The sequence below is a fragment of the Orbicella franksi genome, chromosome 14, assembly GCF_964199315.1.
Source record: "Orbicella franksi chromosome 14, jaOrbFran1.1, whole genome shotgun sequence".
Classification (NCBI taxonomy): domain Eukaryota; kingdom Metazoa; phylum Cnidaria; class Anthozoa; order Scleractinia; family Merulinidae; genus Orbicella; species Orbicella franksi.
In genome coordinates, this window is record NC_138158.1 from 16,301,298 (window position 1) to 16,320,051 (window position 18,754).

General features: G+C 38.2%; 1 protein-coding gene across 3 annotated transcripts in view; it reads right to left on the bottom strand.

Moving 5' to 3' along the window:
- Window positions 1-38: 38 nt before the first annotated feature.
- LOC145467315 (protein sidekick-1-like) overlaps window positions 39-18,754 on the bottom strand; it is a 330,055-nt gene continuing 311,339 nt past the window's right edge. Inside the window, exons 5-20 of one of the 3 annotated variants that reach the window (XM_081450857.1) lie at window positions 15,055-15,351; window positions 13,562-13,861; window positions 12,577-12,876; window positions 10,920-11,210; window positions 10,317-10,613; window positions 9,551-9,850; window positions 8,946-9,242; window positions 8,181-8,480; window positions 7,598-7,894; window positions 6,837-7,133; window positions 5,883-6,179; window positions 5,118-5,417; window positions 4,535-4,834; window positions 3,346-3,642; window positions 2,018-2,299; window positions 66-788 (exon numbers count right to left, since the gene is read on the bottom strand). In XM_081450857.1, coding sequence (XP_081306983.1) covers window positions 484-788; window positions 2,018-2,299; window positions 3,346-3,642; window positions 4,535-4,834; window positions 5,118-5,417; window positions 5,883-6,179; window positions 6,837-7,133; window positions 7,598-7,894; window positions 8,181-8,480; window positions 8,946-9,242; window positions 9,551-9,850; window positions 10,317-10,613; window positions 10,920-11,210; window positions 12,577-12,876; window positions 13,562-13,861; window positions 15,055-15,351 — 4,757 coding nt within the window. In that variant the 3' untranslated portion in view covers window positions 66-483. Of the gene's footprint in view, window positions 789-2,017; window positions 2,300-3,345; window positions 3,643-4,534; window positions 4,835-5,117; window positions 5,418-5,882; window positions 6,180-6,836; window positions 7,134-7,597; window positions 7,895-8,180; window positions 8,481-8,945; window positions 9,243-9,550; window positions 9,851-10,316; window positions 10,614-10,910; window positions 11,211-12,576; window positions 12,877-13,561; window positions 13,862-15,054; window positions 15,352-18,754 lie in introns of all 3 variants that reach the window. The other 2 variants (XM_081450856.1, XM_081450855.1) reach the window with 2 other exon arrangements.

Consider the following 18,754-nt stretch of genomic DNA (forward strand, 5'->3'; position numbering starts at 1 on the left):
TCACACTTTGAAAGTTCGACCTGTGCATTTCCACAAAGCACTTCTTGAACAGTGGAAATGCATGTCGTGAATTCAAATAACGAGCAACTCAGATTTCAGCTTACACTGAAACATCCAAGTTACGAGTTTCTGTAGCACACAATTCATATGTTAAACTGGTAATATGAGTTGTGAAATTAGGTAAATTAAGACACGGTCCTAATTTTTGCGTTAAAAATCTGGGTTGCCGTGTTTTTGCTTAAGATTTGGTTCTATGCACCAGAAATCCGGCTTGTGAACTAGAATTCGTTAAGGCACATCTCGAGTCGTAAAGTGCCGTAAGGTACTGTACCCTTCGCTCCGAAAGCATGAGCTGGTAATTTCAGCCAAGCAAACTTGCTTGCAACTTGCTTGCATTGGAAAATTCACACATTCCCTTTCCTACTAAAGTCGAAAAAGATGAAAATCCATTGCCGCGGTTTTTGATTGATTGGTGAATTGGCATTAATACTTACAATAATCTTCCACTATAAGCGTCGCGGCAGACGATGTAGTTTGACCGACACTGTTATTAGCTAGACATCTGTATTGACGAGCGTCTGATAGATGAACATCAGTTATTGTCAAATTATGTGTGTCGTTTATTATAGCTGAGCTTAGTCGTGGATTTGCTGCTAAATTCAATTCTTCTTCATTTTTTGTCCATCTAACACTCGGCTTTGGGTTTCCTTCTACCAAACAATGGAAAACAACATCTTGTCCTTCCGCTGCCCGAGTATCCTTTGGATGTTTGGAGATCTCAGGTGCAACTAAAAATAAATAAAGTTAAATAAAGTTATTATTATTATTATTTATTATTAAAGATACATTATAAAAATTAAAAAAAAAAAAGGTTAAGAAAACATAGTGATGGAAGATTAATCAATAACGATTTCTTAAGACATAAGCAGGCGAATTTTAAGGTTAGAAGCTGACGTTTCGGCGTCATCGTGACACCATTCTCAAGGAAAAGTGAATAAATAATGCGAAGATTTGATTTCTATACAGTCTATATAAATTAGCATAATTACAAAGAATCACAAGTTCTTCGAGTGAATACCTTTGCGTGAATCGAGTCCGTTTGCACGTTTAGGGATGGTTTAAGAACAATAAACCTACCTAGAGATGGTTAAGAACAATTTCACGTGCTTACTAAATGTCCTAACAAATTTGATTGTCTATAGTTAAGGAGATCGATGCTTTTTGTAAGTATACTTAAATCATCCCTAAACGTGCAAACGGAGTCGATTCTCGCAAAGGTATGCACTTGAAGAACTTGTGATCCTTTGTTATTATGTTTATTCGTAGAGACTGTATATAAATCAAATATTCGCATTATTTATTTACTTTGCCTAGAGAATGGTGTCACGATGACGCCGAAACGTTGGGTTTTAACGTTAATATTCGCCTGCTTATGATGGAAGATTGTTGCTGTTAATGTTTCCTGTTGTTGTTGTTGTTTTCTTTTTTTCTGTTTAAAAGAGAGGTGCCAGCTTAGCAATATCTTATTTGATCCACCGATATCGAGTTCTGGAGTGGTCGCTAACTAGTTCTAATGCTTGAAGCCATTGTTCGATTTAAAAGGACTCTCGGGTATTTCTTTTTGTAATCCGAATGTAAAAACTTAGAAGAAGCTTAGATTTCAGCTAGTGGGTAAACACGTAAGAATATACAGGTAATAATTAAACATTATTGGTTTGTGCTGTCCACTGGAGCCAAAAAATTAGATGTGTATAATTAGCGTTTACTTTCTCACTGCCTAATGCTATAATCACGCTATGTTATATGTTGAAATGACGCCACTTCTTAGTGTAGCAATCCAATTGTCCATAGTGATGTGGCAAGATAATTCGATGCCAACGATATAATTGAACTATATGATCACAGCCAACCAAACAAATACGCTGAGTAAAATGCACGATAAAATGCTTTGTACTGTAAGGAGAGTTAGAGCTTTCGTCCCAATTGGTAACTAAATCAACATCAGATATTTCATTACATTGAATATCCAGTGAAGCAGCATCGGATGTAGCATTTCCAAATTTGTTGCTCGCCACACATCTGTAGACTCCGCTGTCTGTTCTTTCCACATTCCTTATTGTCAACTGCTGTTTGTTTTCTGAAAAACTGAACCTGGAATTGTCTCTTGCACCTATTGGGGACCCATTTACAGTCCATGATATTGTCGGTCCTGGATTACCATCAGCCTTACAAGATAAAGCAACCGTGTCTCCCTCAGTTATTTCGTGAGCTTGTGGTTGTACAGTGATAGTGGGTTGTTCTGAAAACAGAAGTAAACGAACTTGTTAAGTCATTAGTCATTTGATAGCCTGCGCAGTAAGTCGGCAAAAAAGTCGGCAAAAAAAAAATAATAATAAAATAAAAAAAAAAAAAAGAAAAAGAAAAAGGAAAAAAAAATGCGATGACACAAATAAGACATCTAGGACCTTGGGTTAGATTCACGAAGGTCAGTAAGGTTACTATTTTATATCTTTTTAAGAATATTCCTTGACAGTAAAACAGTGCTCTCATTTTTTCATTCTGAGTTATATTTAAAGAGACAAAGTCTATTGTGTTTTAATTGTATTACGTTCATGTGTGGCCGGAAGCCGGCTATTAACTTGCTTTATCATCTTGTAATAGAAATACATCAGAAGTAGGGAAAGAAAAAAACATCAGCTGAACAGAAAAGCAGGTAATCCGTTAAGAAATTTCAAATTTTGCCAGAATGGAAATTTTTATTTATTTATTTTTTTACAAGCTATCACAAGATGAAATGCTGAACTATAATCCACTACCATCCATGTAGTCCTGTTCCCCCCCCCCCCCGAAAGCTTTTTCAATGTTCCTTGTAGAATCTTTGTATCCAATCTATTTCAATACTTGGTGAAATATGACAATTTAACATGGAAACGGGACACTTTCTCTTGAACAAAATCGGAGAGGAAAAATGAAAGTTAACTGATCACGTTTTGATGGTGCCCTGAGACCAGATAACCGGATAATCATTGTTCTGAAGCCCAGAATGGGGGGAAGAAGGAAGAAAATCTTAAAAATACTTAGAGTACATCAAAAGGCCAAGAGCTACGGCAGATTTGGTCTAAGTGAAAAAGACGTGAAACACGGAACCTAGGATAAAAAAGCGTCGAAAAGCATAAACCCTTTGCTTCAAGTGTATTGACGAACAAAGAAAGAGGTTCAAACTATACTAGGATACATCTTGAGCAGAAAGCGCTTCGTGAATTAAAAAAATTCCTCGCTTTAAGCTCCCTGGATTTCCGAAAGAAACACACCCTAATTCACAGTAAGGAAAGACAGATCACTCACCTTCCTGATCGGTGATGACAACAATAGGTTCACTGGCTGGTCCATTTCCCTTCTCAGTAGATGCATACACACGCACACTGTAGTTAATATAATCTTGTAAATGTGTCACATTCTTTTGGAGTTCTGGATAGTTGACTGTGACACTACCATTGTGCTTCGTTGTTAGTGACTGAAAGGTGATAGTGTAAGTCAAGATGACACCATTCTGATCAGCAACTGGAACTTCATTCCACTGAACAAAAATGCTGGCTGAGCTGCTTTTATACCCTATCACATTGACTGGCGCAGCGGTAGGTTCTGACGTGAATCAAGATAATAAAATACTTCTTTTGAGTAAATTGATTTGGACATGTTTACACAAGTTCGTGTATAGTTTGCAATTATCTTTTTTATAGCAGTCCTGTGATGTTATTGTCCTCGAGAGGCAAGAAAACGTGAAATTAATTCCAGGAAGTAATTAATAGATCAAGTTGAGCTCTCGGTGGCAGACAGCAAATTCAATGCATTATTTGGCATGTTACTTAACTTTTGGGAATTTTTCGTTTTGAATATAATTGAATGAATATTGTTGCTTTCTTGGCTTGTTTCGGGATTCAAATTAACCAAGACAGCGAAGACTACCGTTATGTTTCGATAAATTCCACGTTATTTTACGCTAAAACAAGACATTTATCATTCAGTCATTTCAAGACGACTGATAACTCAGCGATATTGCTGTATACTGGCCCGGGCTAGAGTTTAGCAAGCAACAAAGAACTTTTACAAATAGCGCGCCTCCAAGCCATGCGAACCACGCTTTCTTTCTTTAATTTATAAAACAACCAACCTAGAGCGCAATTAGCTAACTTTCTCTACCAAGAGTGCAATGTAGAAATTGGGATTAAATGCGTCACGACACCCTCTTAGGAATATCGTTCAGGTCAAAATTGACCTTAGCTTTCTTTCGAACAAAACCCTCTAGCAAAGCTTGAGGCTAAAACAACTGGAAAATGCATTGATCATTGAACAACGAGTAGTTTTCCAGTTATATCCCGTGAGGGCTTTAAAATACTTTCACATCTTTCGCCGCTGGGGTCCAAAACAAGACAAACTTTTAAAGCCTCGGCTGATGAGAGAATTCCCGAGTAGAACAAATCAGTAAGAAACTGTCTCAAAACTCAAAGGCATAAAGTATTAAAAACGTACTTACTATCTTGATCGGTTCGAACAAAAATAACAGGATCACTGCGTGGTCCAGCTCCTTTGACAGTAGATGCAAACACTGCGATATTGTAGTTAACGTACTCCTTTAGATTTGTCAATTCCGTTTGGCGAACAGAGCCATTTACTTGAACAGTTCCATTGTCATTCTCTGTTTGTGAGTGGTAAGTAATGGTGTAACCCGTGATGATACCATTTTGTTCATTAGCTGGAACTTCATCCCAAATGACTAAAATGCTTGTTGAGCTGCTGTTCTGTCCTTGTAGATTTTGTGGAGCACCATCAGGACCTGATATAGAAGTTAAAAACAGAGTTATAATGCAACGAATGGGATGGGGCCTAACTTGCTAAACAATCCTCAGGATTTTTTTTCCTTTTTTAGATTTGCGATAACTTTCCAACGGCTTTTTCTGTGCTCCTTGAAATTTTTTTTAAAGTCGAATGCAATACATCTCAAAAAGCCTAGCTTAAAAACAAAACCTTTCGCAACTGACTTCTATTGACCAGATTCCCTGAATCTTTTAATAAAATGGCATACATCAAAGGGAAACTTAAAAAGGAAATTAACTTACTATCCTGGTCTGTTCTAACAACAATGAAAGGAACACTAGCAGGTCCATCTCCTTTGACAGTAGAAGCAAACACTATGATATTGTAGTTGACGTACTCCTTTAGACCGGTCAATTCCTTTTGACGATCATCAGGACCAGCTGGAATACTTCCATTGTCATTCTCTGCTTGTGACTGGTAAGTAATCATGTAACCCGTAATGATACCATTCTGTTGATCAGCTGGAACTTCATCCCACATAACTAAGATGCTTGTTGAGCTGCTGTTCTGTCCTCTTACATTTTGTGGAGCAACATCAGGTTCTGACGCAGAGGTTAAAAACAGATTTACATTGCAAACGAATGGGATAGGGCCCTAGTTCTTTGTACTCCGAGGGACTAGTTATGGAACGTATTTGGGTAAAATCTATATACTGTAAGAAATGTAAAGATGGTTTTCACTGCCAGGTCAGACCAGTTGTTCTTGAGAGGGAAATCACTGGAGTTCGCGTTATCGCAGGAATTGGTCTTAACAAACATAGAAAGAATAGAAAATGATTCGAAATTGCATCATTTCTTTCCTCAGAGAGATTTCCCTCTATTCTCATACACCCCTCAAGTGCGGAGTATTTTGGTATCAATTAACTTAGCATGATGCCTTCTTTACCTATAACTCCACAAATGTTTGCTTTCAAAAGACACCTCTATCGATTGAAGTTTTTGAAATAAATTGAAGTATGAAATTATTGAGACAACCAATCAAAAATAATGCTTAGAAAAATTACTTACTATCCTGGTCGGTTCTAACAACGATAGGAACACTGGCTGGGCCATCTCCCTTCACAGTCGATGCAAAAACTGTGATATTGTAGTTAACGTACTCCTTTAGATTTGTCAATTCCGTTTGGCGAACAGAGTCATTTACTTGAACAGTTCCATTGTCATTCTCTGTTTGTGAGTGGTAAGTAATTGTGTAACCCGTGATGATACCACTCTGTTGATTAGCTGGAACTCCATTCCACATGACTAAGATGCTGGTTGAGCTGCTGTTCTTTCCTCGTACATTTTGTGGAGCACCATCAGGTTCTAATATACAAGTTATAAACAAAGTTATATTGAAGCCAACGGGTTGGGCCTCAGTAAATAGCTAAAAAAGCCTGAGTATTTTTTTTTTCTCAGGCTTGTCATAGCCTCACAACAGCTTTTTCACAGTTTCTTTTCCGTGTTTCTTCAAATTTGAATGCAATAAATCTTAAGCGGCAGGACCTAAAAAACAAATCTTTCGCAACTCAACTTTACTGACCAGATTCCCTGAGTCTTAAAATGAAATGACATAAATCTGTAAGCATCCACCATGACGATCAAAGGGAAACTTATAAGGAAATCTACTTACTATCTTGACCTGTTCTAACAACAATCGGAGGATCACTGGCTGGTCCATCTCCTTTGACAGTAGATATTGTTAGAAGTTTGGAGATGATTTTTACCGCCAGATCAGACCAGTTGTTGCTTAGAGGGAATTTACTGAAGGTCAATCAAGCCCATTGATTCGCTTTCACAAACATGCGTCAACAATAGGAAATGAAACTGCATTATCCCTCTTCTCGAAAAGATTCCCATAAATTCCCTCCTGGCCCCTTAAGTGCTACATATTTTGGGATCAGTTAATTTGGCATCATGCCTTCTTCACCTATAACTACACAATAATGATTTAAAAAAATAATGATAAGAAAAATTACATACTATCCTGGCCTGTTCTCACAACAATGGGGTCACTGGCTGGTCCATCTCCTTTGACAGTAAATGCAAAAACTGTGATATTGTAGTTGACATACTCCTTTAGAACCGTCAGTGCCATTACACGAACAGAGCCATTTACGTGAACATTCCCATTGTCATACTCTGTTTGCGACTGGTAAGTAACCATGTAACCCGTGATGATACCATTCCGTTGATCAGCTGGAACTCTATCCCACGTGACTAAGATGCTGGTTGAGCTGCTGTTATGTCCTCTCACGTTTTGTGGAGCACCATCAGGTTCTGACGCAGAAGTTAAAGAAACAGATTTACATTGTAAACGAATGGGATAGGGCCTAAGTACCGTGTAATCCCAAAGGCTAGTCATAGAACGTATCAGGGTAAAATCTATATACCGTAAGAAATTTGAAGATGATTTTCATTGCCAGGTCAGACTAATTGTTCCTGAGAAGGAAATCACTGGAGTTCGCGTTATTGTGTCAATTGGTCTTAACAAACATAGGAACTGAATAGGAAATAAAATTGCATCATCTCGTTCTACAGAAAGATTTCCCTTAAATTTCAAACGCCGCTCAAAAGCGGAGTATTTTTGGATCAATTAACTTAGCATGATGCCTTATTTAGCTATAACTACACAAATGTTTGCTTTCAAAAGATACCTCTATGGATTGCAGTTCTTGAAATGAACTAGAGTATGAAAATACTGAAACAAACACCCAAAAATAATGATTAGAAAAATTACTCACTATCCTGGTCTGTTTTAACAACAATAGGAACACTGGCTGGTCCATCCCCGTTCACAGTAGATGCAAACACTGCGATATCGTAGTTAACGTACTCCTTTAGATTCGTCAATTCTGTTTGGCGAACAGGGCCAGTTACTTGAACAGTTCCATTGTCATTCTCTGTTTGTGAGTGGTAAGTAATGGTGTAACCCGTGATGATACCATTTTGTTCATTAGCTGGAACCTCGTCCCAAATGACTAAAATGCTTGTTGAGCTGCTGTTCTGTCCTTGTAGATTTTGTGGAGCACCATCAGGACCTGATATAGAAGTTAAAAACAGAGTTATAATGCAACGAATGGGATGGGGCCTAACTTGTTAAAGAATCCTGAGGATTTTTTTTCCTTTTTTAGATTTGCGATAGCTTTCCAACAGTTTTTTCTGTGTTCCTTGAATTTTTTCTTTTTAAAGTCGAATGTATTACATCTCAAACAGCCTAACTTAAAAACGAAATCTTTCGCAATTGACCTCTACTGACCAGGTTCCCTGAATCTTTTAATAAAATGCTATAAATCAAAGGGAAACTTAAAATGGAAATCAACTTACTATCCTGGTCTGTTCTAACAACAATGAAAGGAAGACTAGCAGGTCCATCTCCTTTGACAGTAGATGCAAACACTGTGATATTGTAGTTGACCCACTCCTTTAGATTTACCAATTCCTTTTGACGATCATTAGGACCAGCCAGATCATTCCCACTGTCATGTTCTGTTTGTGAGTAGTAAGTAACTGTGTAACCCGTGATGATACCATTCTGTTGATCAGCTGGAACTTCATCCCACATAACTAAGATGCTTGTTGAGCTGCTGTTCTGTCCTCTAACATTTTGTGGAGCACCATCAGGTTCTGACGCAGAGGTTAAAAACAGATTTACATGGCAAACGAATGGTGTAGGCCCTAGTTCCTTGTACTCCCAGAGACTATTTATGGACCGTATTTGGGTAATATCTATATACTGTAAGAAATTTGAAGATGATTTTCACTGCCAGGTCAGACCAGTTGTTCTTGAGAGGGAAATCACTGGAGTTCGCGTTATCGCAACAATTGGTCTTAACAAATATAGAAAGAATAGAAAATCATTTCGAAATTGCATCACCCTTACCTCACAGAGATTGCCCTCAATTCTCATACACCCCTCAAGTGCTGAGTATTTTGGTATCAATTAACTTAGCATGATGCCTACTTTAGCTATAACTACACAAATGTTTGCTTTCAAAAGACACCTCTATCGATTTACGTTCTTGAAATAAATTGGAGTATGAAATTACTGAAACAACCACTCAAAAACTAATGCTTAGAAAAATTACTTACTATCCTGGTCGGTTCTAACAACAATAGGAACACCGGCTGGGCCATCTCCCTTCACAGTAGATGCAAAAACTGTAATATTGTAGTTGACGTACTCCTTTAGATTTGTCAATTCCGTTTGACGAACAGAGCCATTTACTTCAACAGTTCCATTGTCATTCTCTGTTTGTGAGTGGTAAGTAATTGTGTAACCCGTGATGATACCACTCTGTTGATTAGCTGGAACTCCATTCCACATGACTAAGATGCTGGTTGAGCTGCTGTTCTGTCCTTGTACATTTTGTGGAGCACCATCAGGTTCTAATATACAAGTTATAAACAAAGTTATATTGAAGCCAACGGGTTGGGCCTCAGTAAATAGCTAAAAAAGCCTGAGTATTTTTTTTTTCTCAGGCTTGTCATAACCTCACAACAGCTTTTTCAGAGTTTCTTTTCCGTGTTTCTTTAAATTTGAATGCAATAAATCTTAAGCGGCAGGACCTTAAAAAGAAATCTTTCGCAACTCAACTTTACTGACCAGATTTCCTGAGTCTTAAAATGAAATGACATAAATCTGTAAGCATCCACCATCACGATCAAAAGGGAAACTTGTTAGGAAATCTACTTACTATCTTGACCTGTTCTAACAACAATCGGAGGATCACTGGCCGGTCCATCTCCTTTGACAGTAGATGCAAACACTGTGATATTGTAGTTGACCCACTCCTTTAGATTTACCAATTCCTTTTGACGATCATCAGGACCAGCTAGAACATTCCCACTGTCATGTTCTGTTTGTGAGTAGTAAGTAACTGTGTAACCCGTGATGATACCATTCTGTTGTTCAGCCGGAACTTCATCCCACATGACTAAGATACTTGTTGAGCTGCTGTTCTGTCCTCTAACATTTTGTGGAGCACCATCAGGTTCTGACGCAGAGGTTAAAAACAGATTTACATGGCAAACAAATGGGGTAGGGTCCTAGTACCTTATACTCCCAGATACTAGTTATGGAACGTATTTGGGTAAAATATATATACTGTAAGAAATTTGAAGATGATTTTCACTGCCAGGCCAGACCAGTCGTTTTTGAGAGGGAAATCACCGGAGTTGGCGTTACCGCAGCAATTGGTCTTAACAAACATAGAAAGAATAGAAAATCAATTCGAAATTGCATCCTCTCTTACTTCACAGAGATTTCCCTCAATTCTCATACACCCCTCAAGTGCTGAGTATTTTGGTATCAATTAACTTAGCATGATGCCTACTTTACCTATAACTACACAAATGTTTGCTTTCAAAAGACACCTCTATCGATTTGAGTTTTTGAAATAAATTGGAGTATGAAATTACTAAAACAACCACTCGAAAATAATGCTTAGAAAAATTACTTACTATCCTGGTCGGTTCTAACAACAATAGGAACACTGGCTGGGCCATCTCCGTTCACAGTAGATGCAAACACTGTGATATTGTAGTTAACGTACTCCTTTAGATTTGCCAACTCCGTTTGGCGATCAGAGCCATTTACTTCAACAGTTCCATTCTCATTCTCTGTTTGTGAGTGGTAAGTAATGGTGTAACCCGTGATGATACCATTCTGTTTATCAGCTGGAACTCCATTCCACATGACTAAGATGCTGGTTGAGCTGCTGTTCTGTCCTTGTACATTTTGTGGAGCACCATCAGGTTCTAATATACAAGTTATAAACAAAGTTATATTGAAGCCAACGGGTTGGGCCTCAGTAAATAGCTAAAAAAGCCTGAGTATTTTTTTCCTCAGGCTTGTCATAGCCTCACAACAGCTTTTTCAGAGTTTCTTTTCCGTGTTTCTGTTTCAATAAATCTTAAGCGGCAGGACCTTAAAAAGAAATCTTTCGCAACTCAACTTTACTGACCAGATTCCCTGAGTCTTTAAATGAAATGACATAAATCTGTAAGCATCCACCATCACGATCAAAAGGGAAACTTATTAGGAAACCTACTTACTATCTTGACCTGTTCTAACAACAATCGGAGGATCACTGGCTGGTCCATCTCCTTTGACAGTAGATGCAAACACTGTGATATTGTAGTTGACCCACTCCTTTAGATTCACCAATTCCTTTTGACGATCATCAGGACCAGCTAGAACATTCCCACTGTCATGTTCTGTTTGTGAGTAGTAAGTAACTGTATAACCCGTGATGATACCATTCTGTTTATCACCTGGAACATCATCCCACATGACTAAGATGCTGGTTGAGCTGCTGTTCTGTCCTCTAACATTTTGTGGAGCATCATCAGGTTCTGAAAGAATAAGTCCAAAACAAGTTAATTTTGCAATGATTTTCACTAGGCTTTCATATATGATTTTTACGAAGACTTCAAAAAGAACTGTTTCTTAAGGTTGTCCAGGACATGTCTGTTAGTTACCTGATGTAGTGGGAACTGTACACTAGTAATATGTACGTACAAAAAAAATGTAACATAAAGGTTGTTGCAGTCTATTAATAAGCCGTTGAAAGGCGTTTAATCAGCTCAAATTTGCCTTGTATGAGGTGGGAACGTCGAATTTCTTAACACCTAGGAAAAAAAAAAACAAAAAAAAAAACGTAGCCACTCCAAAGAACTACAAAAAAGCTTGAGCAAAAACAAATGGCCTAGCAAGTGGTTGTTCAAAGAAAGTTTAGAGTAAAGGACACTATCCTTTAATTCTGCTACCAACAAAGGTATCTATCATATTAATGTGCTTATGTACACTCTTAACTTAAGTTAAGTTTCTCATTCTTTCCTTTCATCAGCTGCAGCAGTGTAAAGAAATGACAAGCCATAATTATTTTCGTTGGCCGTTTAATAGAGTATGGAAACAATTCGAAAATAATTTTCTGGTTGGGATGGCAAAACGGTGACCCCAGCCGCTTAACAGTGATGGTAACACGCAAATCTGGTTTGCAGTATAAAACTGATATTTCGATACATATTTTTAGGACTCTGACAACTGTCCGCTAAAGATAGGGCACTGTCCTAACTGTACCTTCAATACTGTATAATAGATATGGGTTATTGACCGAGTGTTCGGTCAAGATGGCTGGACATTGGCCAATTTTTTTTTTTTTTTTTGCGTGTTTGTGGACCGAGACGGAATAACTAGCCATCTTGACCGAACAAGTTTGGTCAATAGAGGATTTATTATATGGCTAAATTTTTCTTGTGGGACACAGCGGGTAGTCCCGAGAGGCCAATCTAGCTCAAGCTTTCCCGCTCGGGTAGCCAATCGCAGCGTAGGAATTGATTCATCTTGCCCGCTCACGGAGCTAACAATATAATAATAATAGTTCATGTTTAAAAAACGATTCTTGGTCTTCCCGTAACGATTTGATTTCAAAACAATGAAGAGGAAAGAAAATCATCTATACCAATATGATACCTTACCATGTAAACAGTTTATGGAATTCTAATACCCGACATTTCTACCGTCCTTCAAAGTGCACGGGTTATTTTCTTTGACAAAATTCCTTTCATTAATATTTTCAGCTTCCTGCCTCTCACTGGTTAAAGAAGCCAATTCTACACAGGAGAGGTGCGCTCCAAAGTGATTAACAACCAAGAACCAAGAGGCCACAAAATCCACCATAACACCCAGAAGAAAAGGATTCATATTAAAATGACTTACTGTCCTGGTCTGTTCTAACTACAATGACAGGGTCATTAGCTGGTCCATTTCCTTTCACAGTAGATGCAAACACTTTGATATTGTAGTTGACGTACTCCTTTAGTTCTGTCAAATTCTTTTGACGATCATTGGCACCAACCAAAACACTTCCATCGTCATTCTCTGTTTGTGACCGGTAAGTAATGGTGTAAACCGTAATGATACCATTCTGTTTATCACCTGGAACTTCATCCCACATGACTAAGATGCTGGTTGAGCTGCTGTTCTGGCCTATTACATTTTGTGGAGCACCATCAGGTTCTGAAAGAATAAGTCCAAAACCAGTTAATTTTGCAATGATTGTCACCAGGCTTTCATATATGATTCCTACGAAGACTTCCAAAAGAACTTTTTTTTAAGGTTGTCAAGGACATGTCTGTTAGTTGCCTGATGTAGTGGGAACTGTACACTCGTAATATTTACGTACAAAAAAATGTTATAACATAAAGGCTGTTGCAGTCTATTAATAAGCCGTTGACAGGCGTTTAATCAGCTCAAATTTGCCTTGTATAAGGTGGGAACGTCCAATTTTTTTTAACACCTAGGAAAAAACCATAGCCACTCGAAAGAACTACGAAAAAGCTCTAGGGAAAACAAGTGGTTGTTCAAAGAAAGTTTGGAGTAAAGGACACCATCCCCTAATTCTGCTTGCAACGAAGGTACCTATCACATTATTGTGCTTATGCACACTCCTAACTTAAGTTAAGTGTCTCATTCTTTTCTTTCAAAACAAGTTAACTTTGAATGGTGGTTGATTGGGCTTTGCTGTGTTTTCTTTGACAAAATTCCTGTCATTGATATTTTCAGTTTTCTGCCTCTAACTGGTTAAAGAAGCCAATTTTACACAGGAGAGGTCAGCTCGAAAGTGATTAACAAACAAGAACGAAGCAGCCACAAAATCCACCATAACACCCACAGGAAAACGATTCAAATTAAAATGACTTACTGTCCTGGTCTGTTCTAACTACAACAACAGGGTCATTGGCTGGTCCATTTCCTTTGACAGTAGATGCAAACACTGTGATATTGTAGTTGACATACTCCTTTAGTTCTGTCAAATTCTTTTGACGATCATTGGCACCAACCAAAACACTTCCATTGTTATTCTCTGTTTGTGACTGGTATATAATGGTGTAACCCGTGATGATACCATTCTGTTTATCAGCTAAAACTTCGTCCCACGTGACTAAGATGCTGGTTGAGCTGCTGTTCTGTCCTATCACATTTTGTGGAGCGCCATTAGGTTCTGATAGAAAAGTTCAAAACAAGGTAACTTTGAATGGTGGTTGATTGGGCTTTGCTGTGTTTATATGAGTTACTAATTAATGACCTGCTTCTTTTAGCGTTTGCCATAGACCTTCCTCTTGGTAGTTACTAGTGTTAGATCTGGATCTCGTGCTGTGTGATGTCTATGAAAACAAAAGCCTGCCAGAGATCACTATGCCACTCTAGGCTAGTAGTTTATAAGAAGCTTTAAATAGAAGTTCATAGAAGTAATAATCCTCGGTCTGCCATGTGCTAAACAACGTTGAGAGCGAATTGTTTTCCCATACTTTCTCAGCACTCTGATCAATGCGTGTTCTCCCGGTAAGTTTAAAAATGGAGTAAGCTGATCGCGGTACAAATGTGGAAATATATTTCCGGAGTTTCTAAAGTTGTCGACGGGAAAAAGAACGAAAAAGTCCCAAAAGCTGCCCGTGATACGAAGGGAATACCAGGTTGGGGTAGTGGTGGTGGTGGTGGTGGGGGTAAACTTATGGGCGAGAGAAAAGTGGTCCGGGCGAGAGCATTTTGAGGGTCACCCGAATGGCGAGTGCTCCCAAAATTAAGTGTCCAACCCTGATACAGTGCTCTGACAGTGTTCATTCAATTCAACTAAAGACAGGCAAAGGTCCGGCCTAAACAACGCTCACCAATACGTAAAGTTAATGCGGACCTTTGACCTATTGCGTGTGAGACTTGCTCGTCGATCTAAATTGGTATAAATGGACGATGTGTTCTTATTTTGAGTTTGTCCGTGGGCGCAAATTTTCGTATACTCGATAAAGCACAATCCAGACTCAAAAAAAAAAGCTGAAAATAAAGGCATTACCCGGATCCTACAAACTCAAAAGGTCGCCCGCAAAGAAAAAGTTTCCCACTCCCCGAAACCAAAGATGGCGAATTTTTAGTGTGTCAAATTTACTAGCTCCCAGAGTGCATTTTGCTTCCCCAGAGGGGTAAATCGTGCGCGACATAAACGCAGCGAGAAAAAAAGTGTGAAGCCACTTATCCAAAAGAATGCAGCTTGCCAGCAGTAAGCGACGACCACGTCATCGCTTAAAAATGGTTGCTTTCAAAGGACACACTTCTACTGATTAAAGTTTTTCAATCAGTCTACAAAGCGCTAAGAAATTACCAAAACATCTAGAAGAAAATTTGATAAGAAAGATAACTTACTATCCTGGTCTGTTCTTACAACAATGGGATCACTGGCTGGTCCATCTCCTTTCACAGTAGATGCAAGCACTGTGATATTGTAGTTGACGTACTCCTTTAGGTTTGTCAATTCTGTCTGACGAAAAGAGGCATTTACTTGAACATTTCCATCGTTATTTTCTGTTTGTGACTTGTAAACAATGGTGTAACCCGTGATGATACCATTCTGTTGATCAGCTGGAACTTCATCCCACATGACTAAGATGCTGGTTGAGCTGCTGTTCTGTCCTGTCACACTTTCAGGTGCAGCACCAGGCTCTGGCATAGAAAGTTAATTTAAGTTTCAAAGGCGAACAGTAACTTGGCATAAACATTACACACAAAAATGTGGCAACAAAAGAGTAGAGAATGAAGCAAGGCAGCAAACCCAAGTAAACAAGGAAACAAGCCAAGAAAGAACTGAAAAGTTCGAAAAGCAAAAAATTCCCAAAAGTAATAGTGAAGGTGACCTTTTATTCTTAATTACTTTCCTGAGTCAGTGACCCTTTTTACATACAGCTGTTCATGTATACACCCGACTTTGCAAGAACCAATAGTGGTTAATGGATAAAGAAAATAAATAAACAACCAACATATTTATTAGCCTTTTTTTATGTATATTATTTTCAATTAGCTGCAAAAAAGCTGTCACATTTTAATTACGCATAATATTCAAATTGATCAGTAATTCGCCTTGTTATCAAAACATCAAGAAGTCTGTGCCTGAGTAATGAGGATGAAAGCAATAAGTTGTATAAATTCAACTGTTATACAGATTACGTGTATGTAAATGTTGAAACAACTACATTGTTTATATACATGTACAGCACCTTCTTCATCTGTGGAAATATTCACTACAGGGCTCCCATCACTAGTGCTAGTGTTTCTTACAAACAATTTAAAGTAATATAATGTCCAAGGTGAGAGGTGTCCAAGAGAAGCACTTGTACTGGACACCACACGGGAACTATCTGACAGGGATCCTTGACAAACAGCTTCTACAAACTCTGCATTATCTAGACTTCTCTTTACTGTGTAGTTCTGAATTGCACTGTTCCCATCAAAACCAGCAATCCAGGAAATATTCACTACTCGAGAGGTTTTTGAGTCAACTGACACATTCAATGGTGGGTTTGGTTTCACCGTTGAGTTAATTTATGTAATTATACACTCTTCAACAACAATTCATGTACAATCCAAGTACATTAGCAATTACTCAAAAGGTAAAAATAGATTGAAAAAGAATGCGAGGTACAAGTGAAAAAAAATGTTCTTGGCTCTTTGAACTGAACACTATTTCTTTAAATTTCTACCGGCAGTTAGTCTCGGCAAACAAATAAAACCATTTTTTTTTTCACGTTTACTGATGATATCACTGTCTCGTTATTAATGACGTTTGTACGTCATCAGATACAAAATCAGGTGTGTTTTGCTTTGAGAAACCATGAACTAAGAGTCCTAGAAGAAACAAGAACCCTCACAATTTTATTTAAATTGGTAATCTTTGTATTGAGGAATAGTCTCTCGTGAGTCACTATTCTCCGCACTATCATTTCTTGCTATCACAGGTGCATCTTTTTCCCACTGCACTTCAGACACCGGTGGCAAAGCAATATGCTGGCATGTCAGCAGTACCTGTCTTCGTTTAATGACAGACTGTTATTACACATCAATTATTGTCACTTCCGGCACAACTGCAATTAGTGCAGTTAATCAAATTAAAAATGCAATAAAATGAAGTTGAATTGCAAGTGAATAAGAATGAGCAACCATGGACTACTTAGAGATGAAATTGGAATTCAGAGGTGTTGGTTTTAGTGAAAGGGCAAGAAAAAAAGAAAAGCTCTGAGCAAACCCTTCAGAACACAGTCAGTGAAAGAGCATATAAATTTAATTGGAATTTCAACCTACTTTCGGCTGTTGTGGCCTGAAATAAATTAAAATGGCTAAGCAGAGTAGTTATAAAGTTCCCTCTATGAAATGAAGTGTTCAGGTACAAGTAGTTGTTGGTATTGCCTGGAGTAGCAGATTGTAGATGATATCGTTACACGAACAACCACGAGTGATATCTGTTTTACAACATCTAGTAGAGGCGATTTCAAATGTTAGACATATTAAACATAGTGTTTGGTCCCAGAGCCGTCCGGTTGACTGTCCCATTTGCAAGATATTACTGATCTCAAACTAAGACTTTCACTTATCGAAGAGGCTTTCTTGTATGTACCATCGGAATGTTTGAGTGAAGCCATATGCGACATAACAATGTAAAATCGAAAAACAAAACAACAAAAACAAAAACAAAAAAATGAAACAATCTATTAGATAATGGAAGCATTAAAGTTGAAGATGGAGCCGTAATCCTAATCAGCGGAAGGCTGCAGCTCAAGGCAGGACTTAAGATTTGCAGCGTGGCTGATTCGTGCTAAAGAGATCCAATGGCTTTCCACATAATGTTATTGTACGACACTCTCCCGAGGATTTTTGTCCGATTTACTTTGAGTTTAGATATCGTTCGTGAATGAACCACATTCATTAGCATGAATTTCATTTCACTTTGCGCTTAGGCCAGTTTGTCACTTTGTACATGTATATCGTAGTCGACGCATGTCTTGCATAGAAATATCCAGGAGATAACCAATTAAATGTAGAAACAGGCTATAGAATCGAGGCTCCTTGCAAAGGGGCTAAAGAGTTTCATTAGTTTTGTGAAGCTTTTATGAAGCTCAATTTATTGACGTCGCCGTCCTATACGAAAATTTCGAAAATACACTAGTTGTTAGGCATTTTGTCTTTGGCAATACGACGAGATAGCGACAGGTTCCCGGGTCCACTGCTACTCCCGTCGAAGTCTTCCAGTCCTCGTATATCAAAGTCCCTAATGTTGCGCATTCTGATATAGAAAACATATATTTCGACCACTCAAATTTTAAAGCAATACTTTGCAATAAAACCAAAACTCCGTAACTCCTTTTTGCACCACTGTGGTTATTTATACTGTCCAGTAACCACATGTCCTCTTCGTGGACTTCTGATCCTTTATATTATACACTATACTGGCGGACCCGAAAGGTCACCAACACCAATAAAGCTTTCATAAAAAGTAACGAGCCAATATATAATCCGTCAGAAATACTTTCGTTCACGCAAGTACATAATCGATGTAAATTTGACATTACCAAAACGCCTTACAGTGATGTTGCGCATTCGCCGTGAAACTGAATAAAACAACTAACCTGCCTGAGCGAGAGGTACAATGAAGAAGAATGGAAAAAATGTTTTGAAATCCATCCTAGGAACTGGATGGGCAGCCTTCTTCCCTCAAGCGTGGATTTGGTTCTCAATTCCGTCGATCACATGATTCTATCAATCATCTTCCGCTCATTGATAACTGTCTGACAGATTTGTCTGCAAATGTCTTTCACATTTCCACAATAATGTTGTTAGGTCACGCATAAAGCCAAGGACGTGTTTAGTGAGCCTAGATGGAAGACATGCCTCAATACCTGGCACGTCTTAAAATTAAATCGCTCAACACTACAGTTTGAAAAAGTTTATTTAATTTCGACGAATGTGATTATTTTTGACGGGTACAAAAATTAGAAAACGTGGTACTTCTTTTTTTTCTGCAACGATTTTACCACACAGACACTTTCCAGTCAGCGGGTAACAGTTAAATACAATA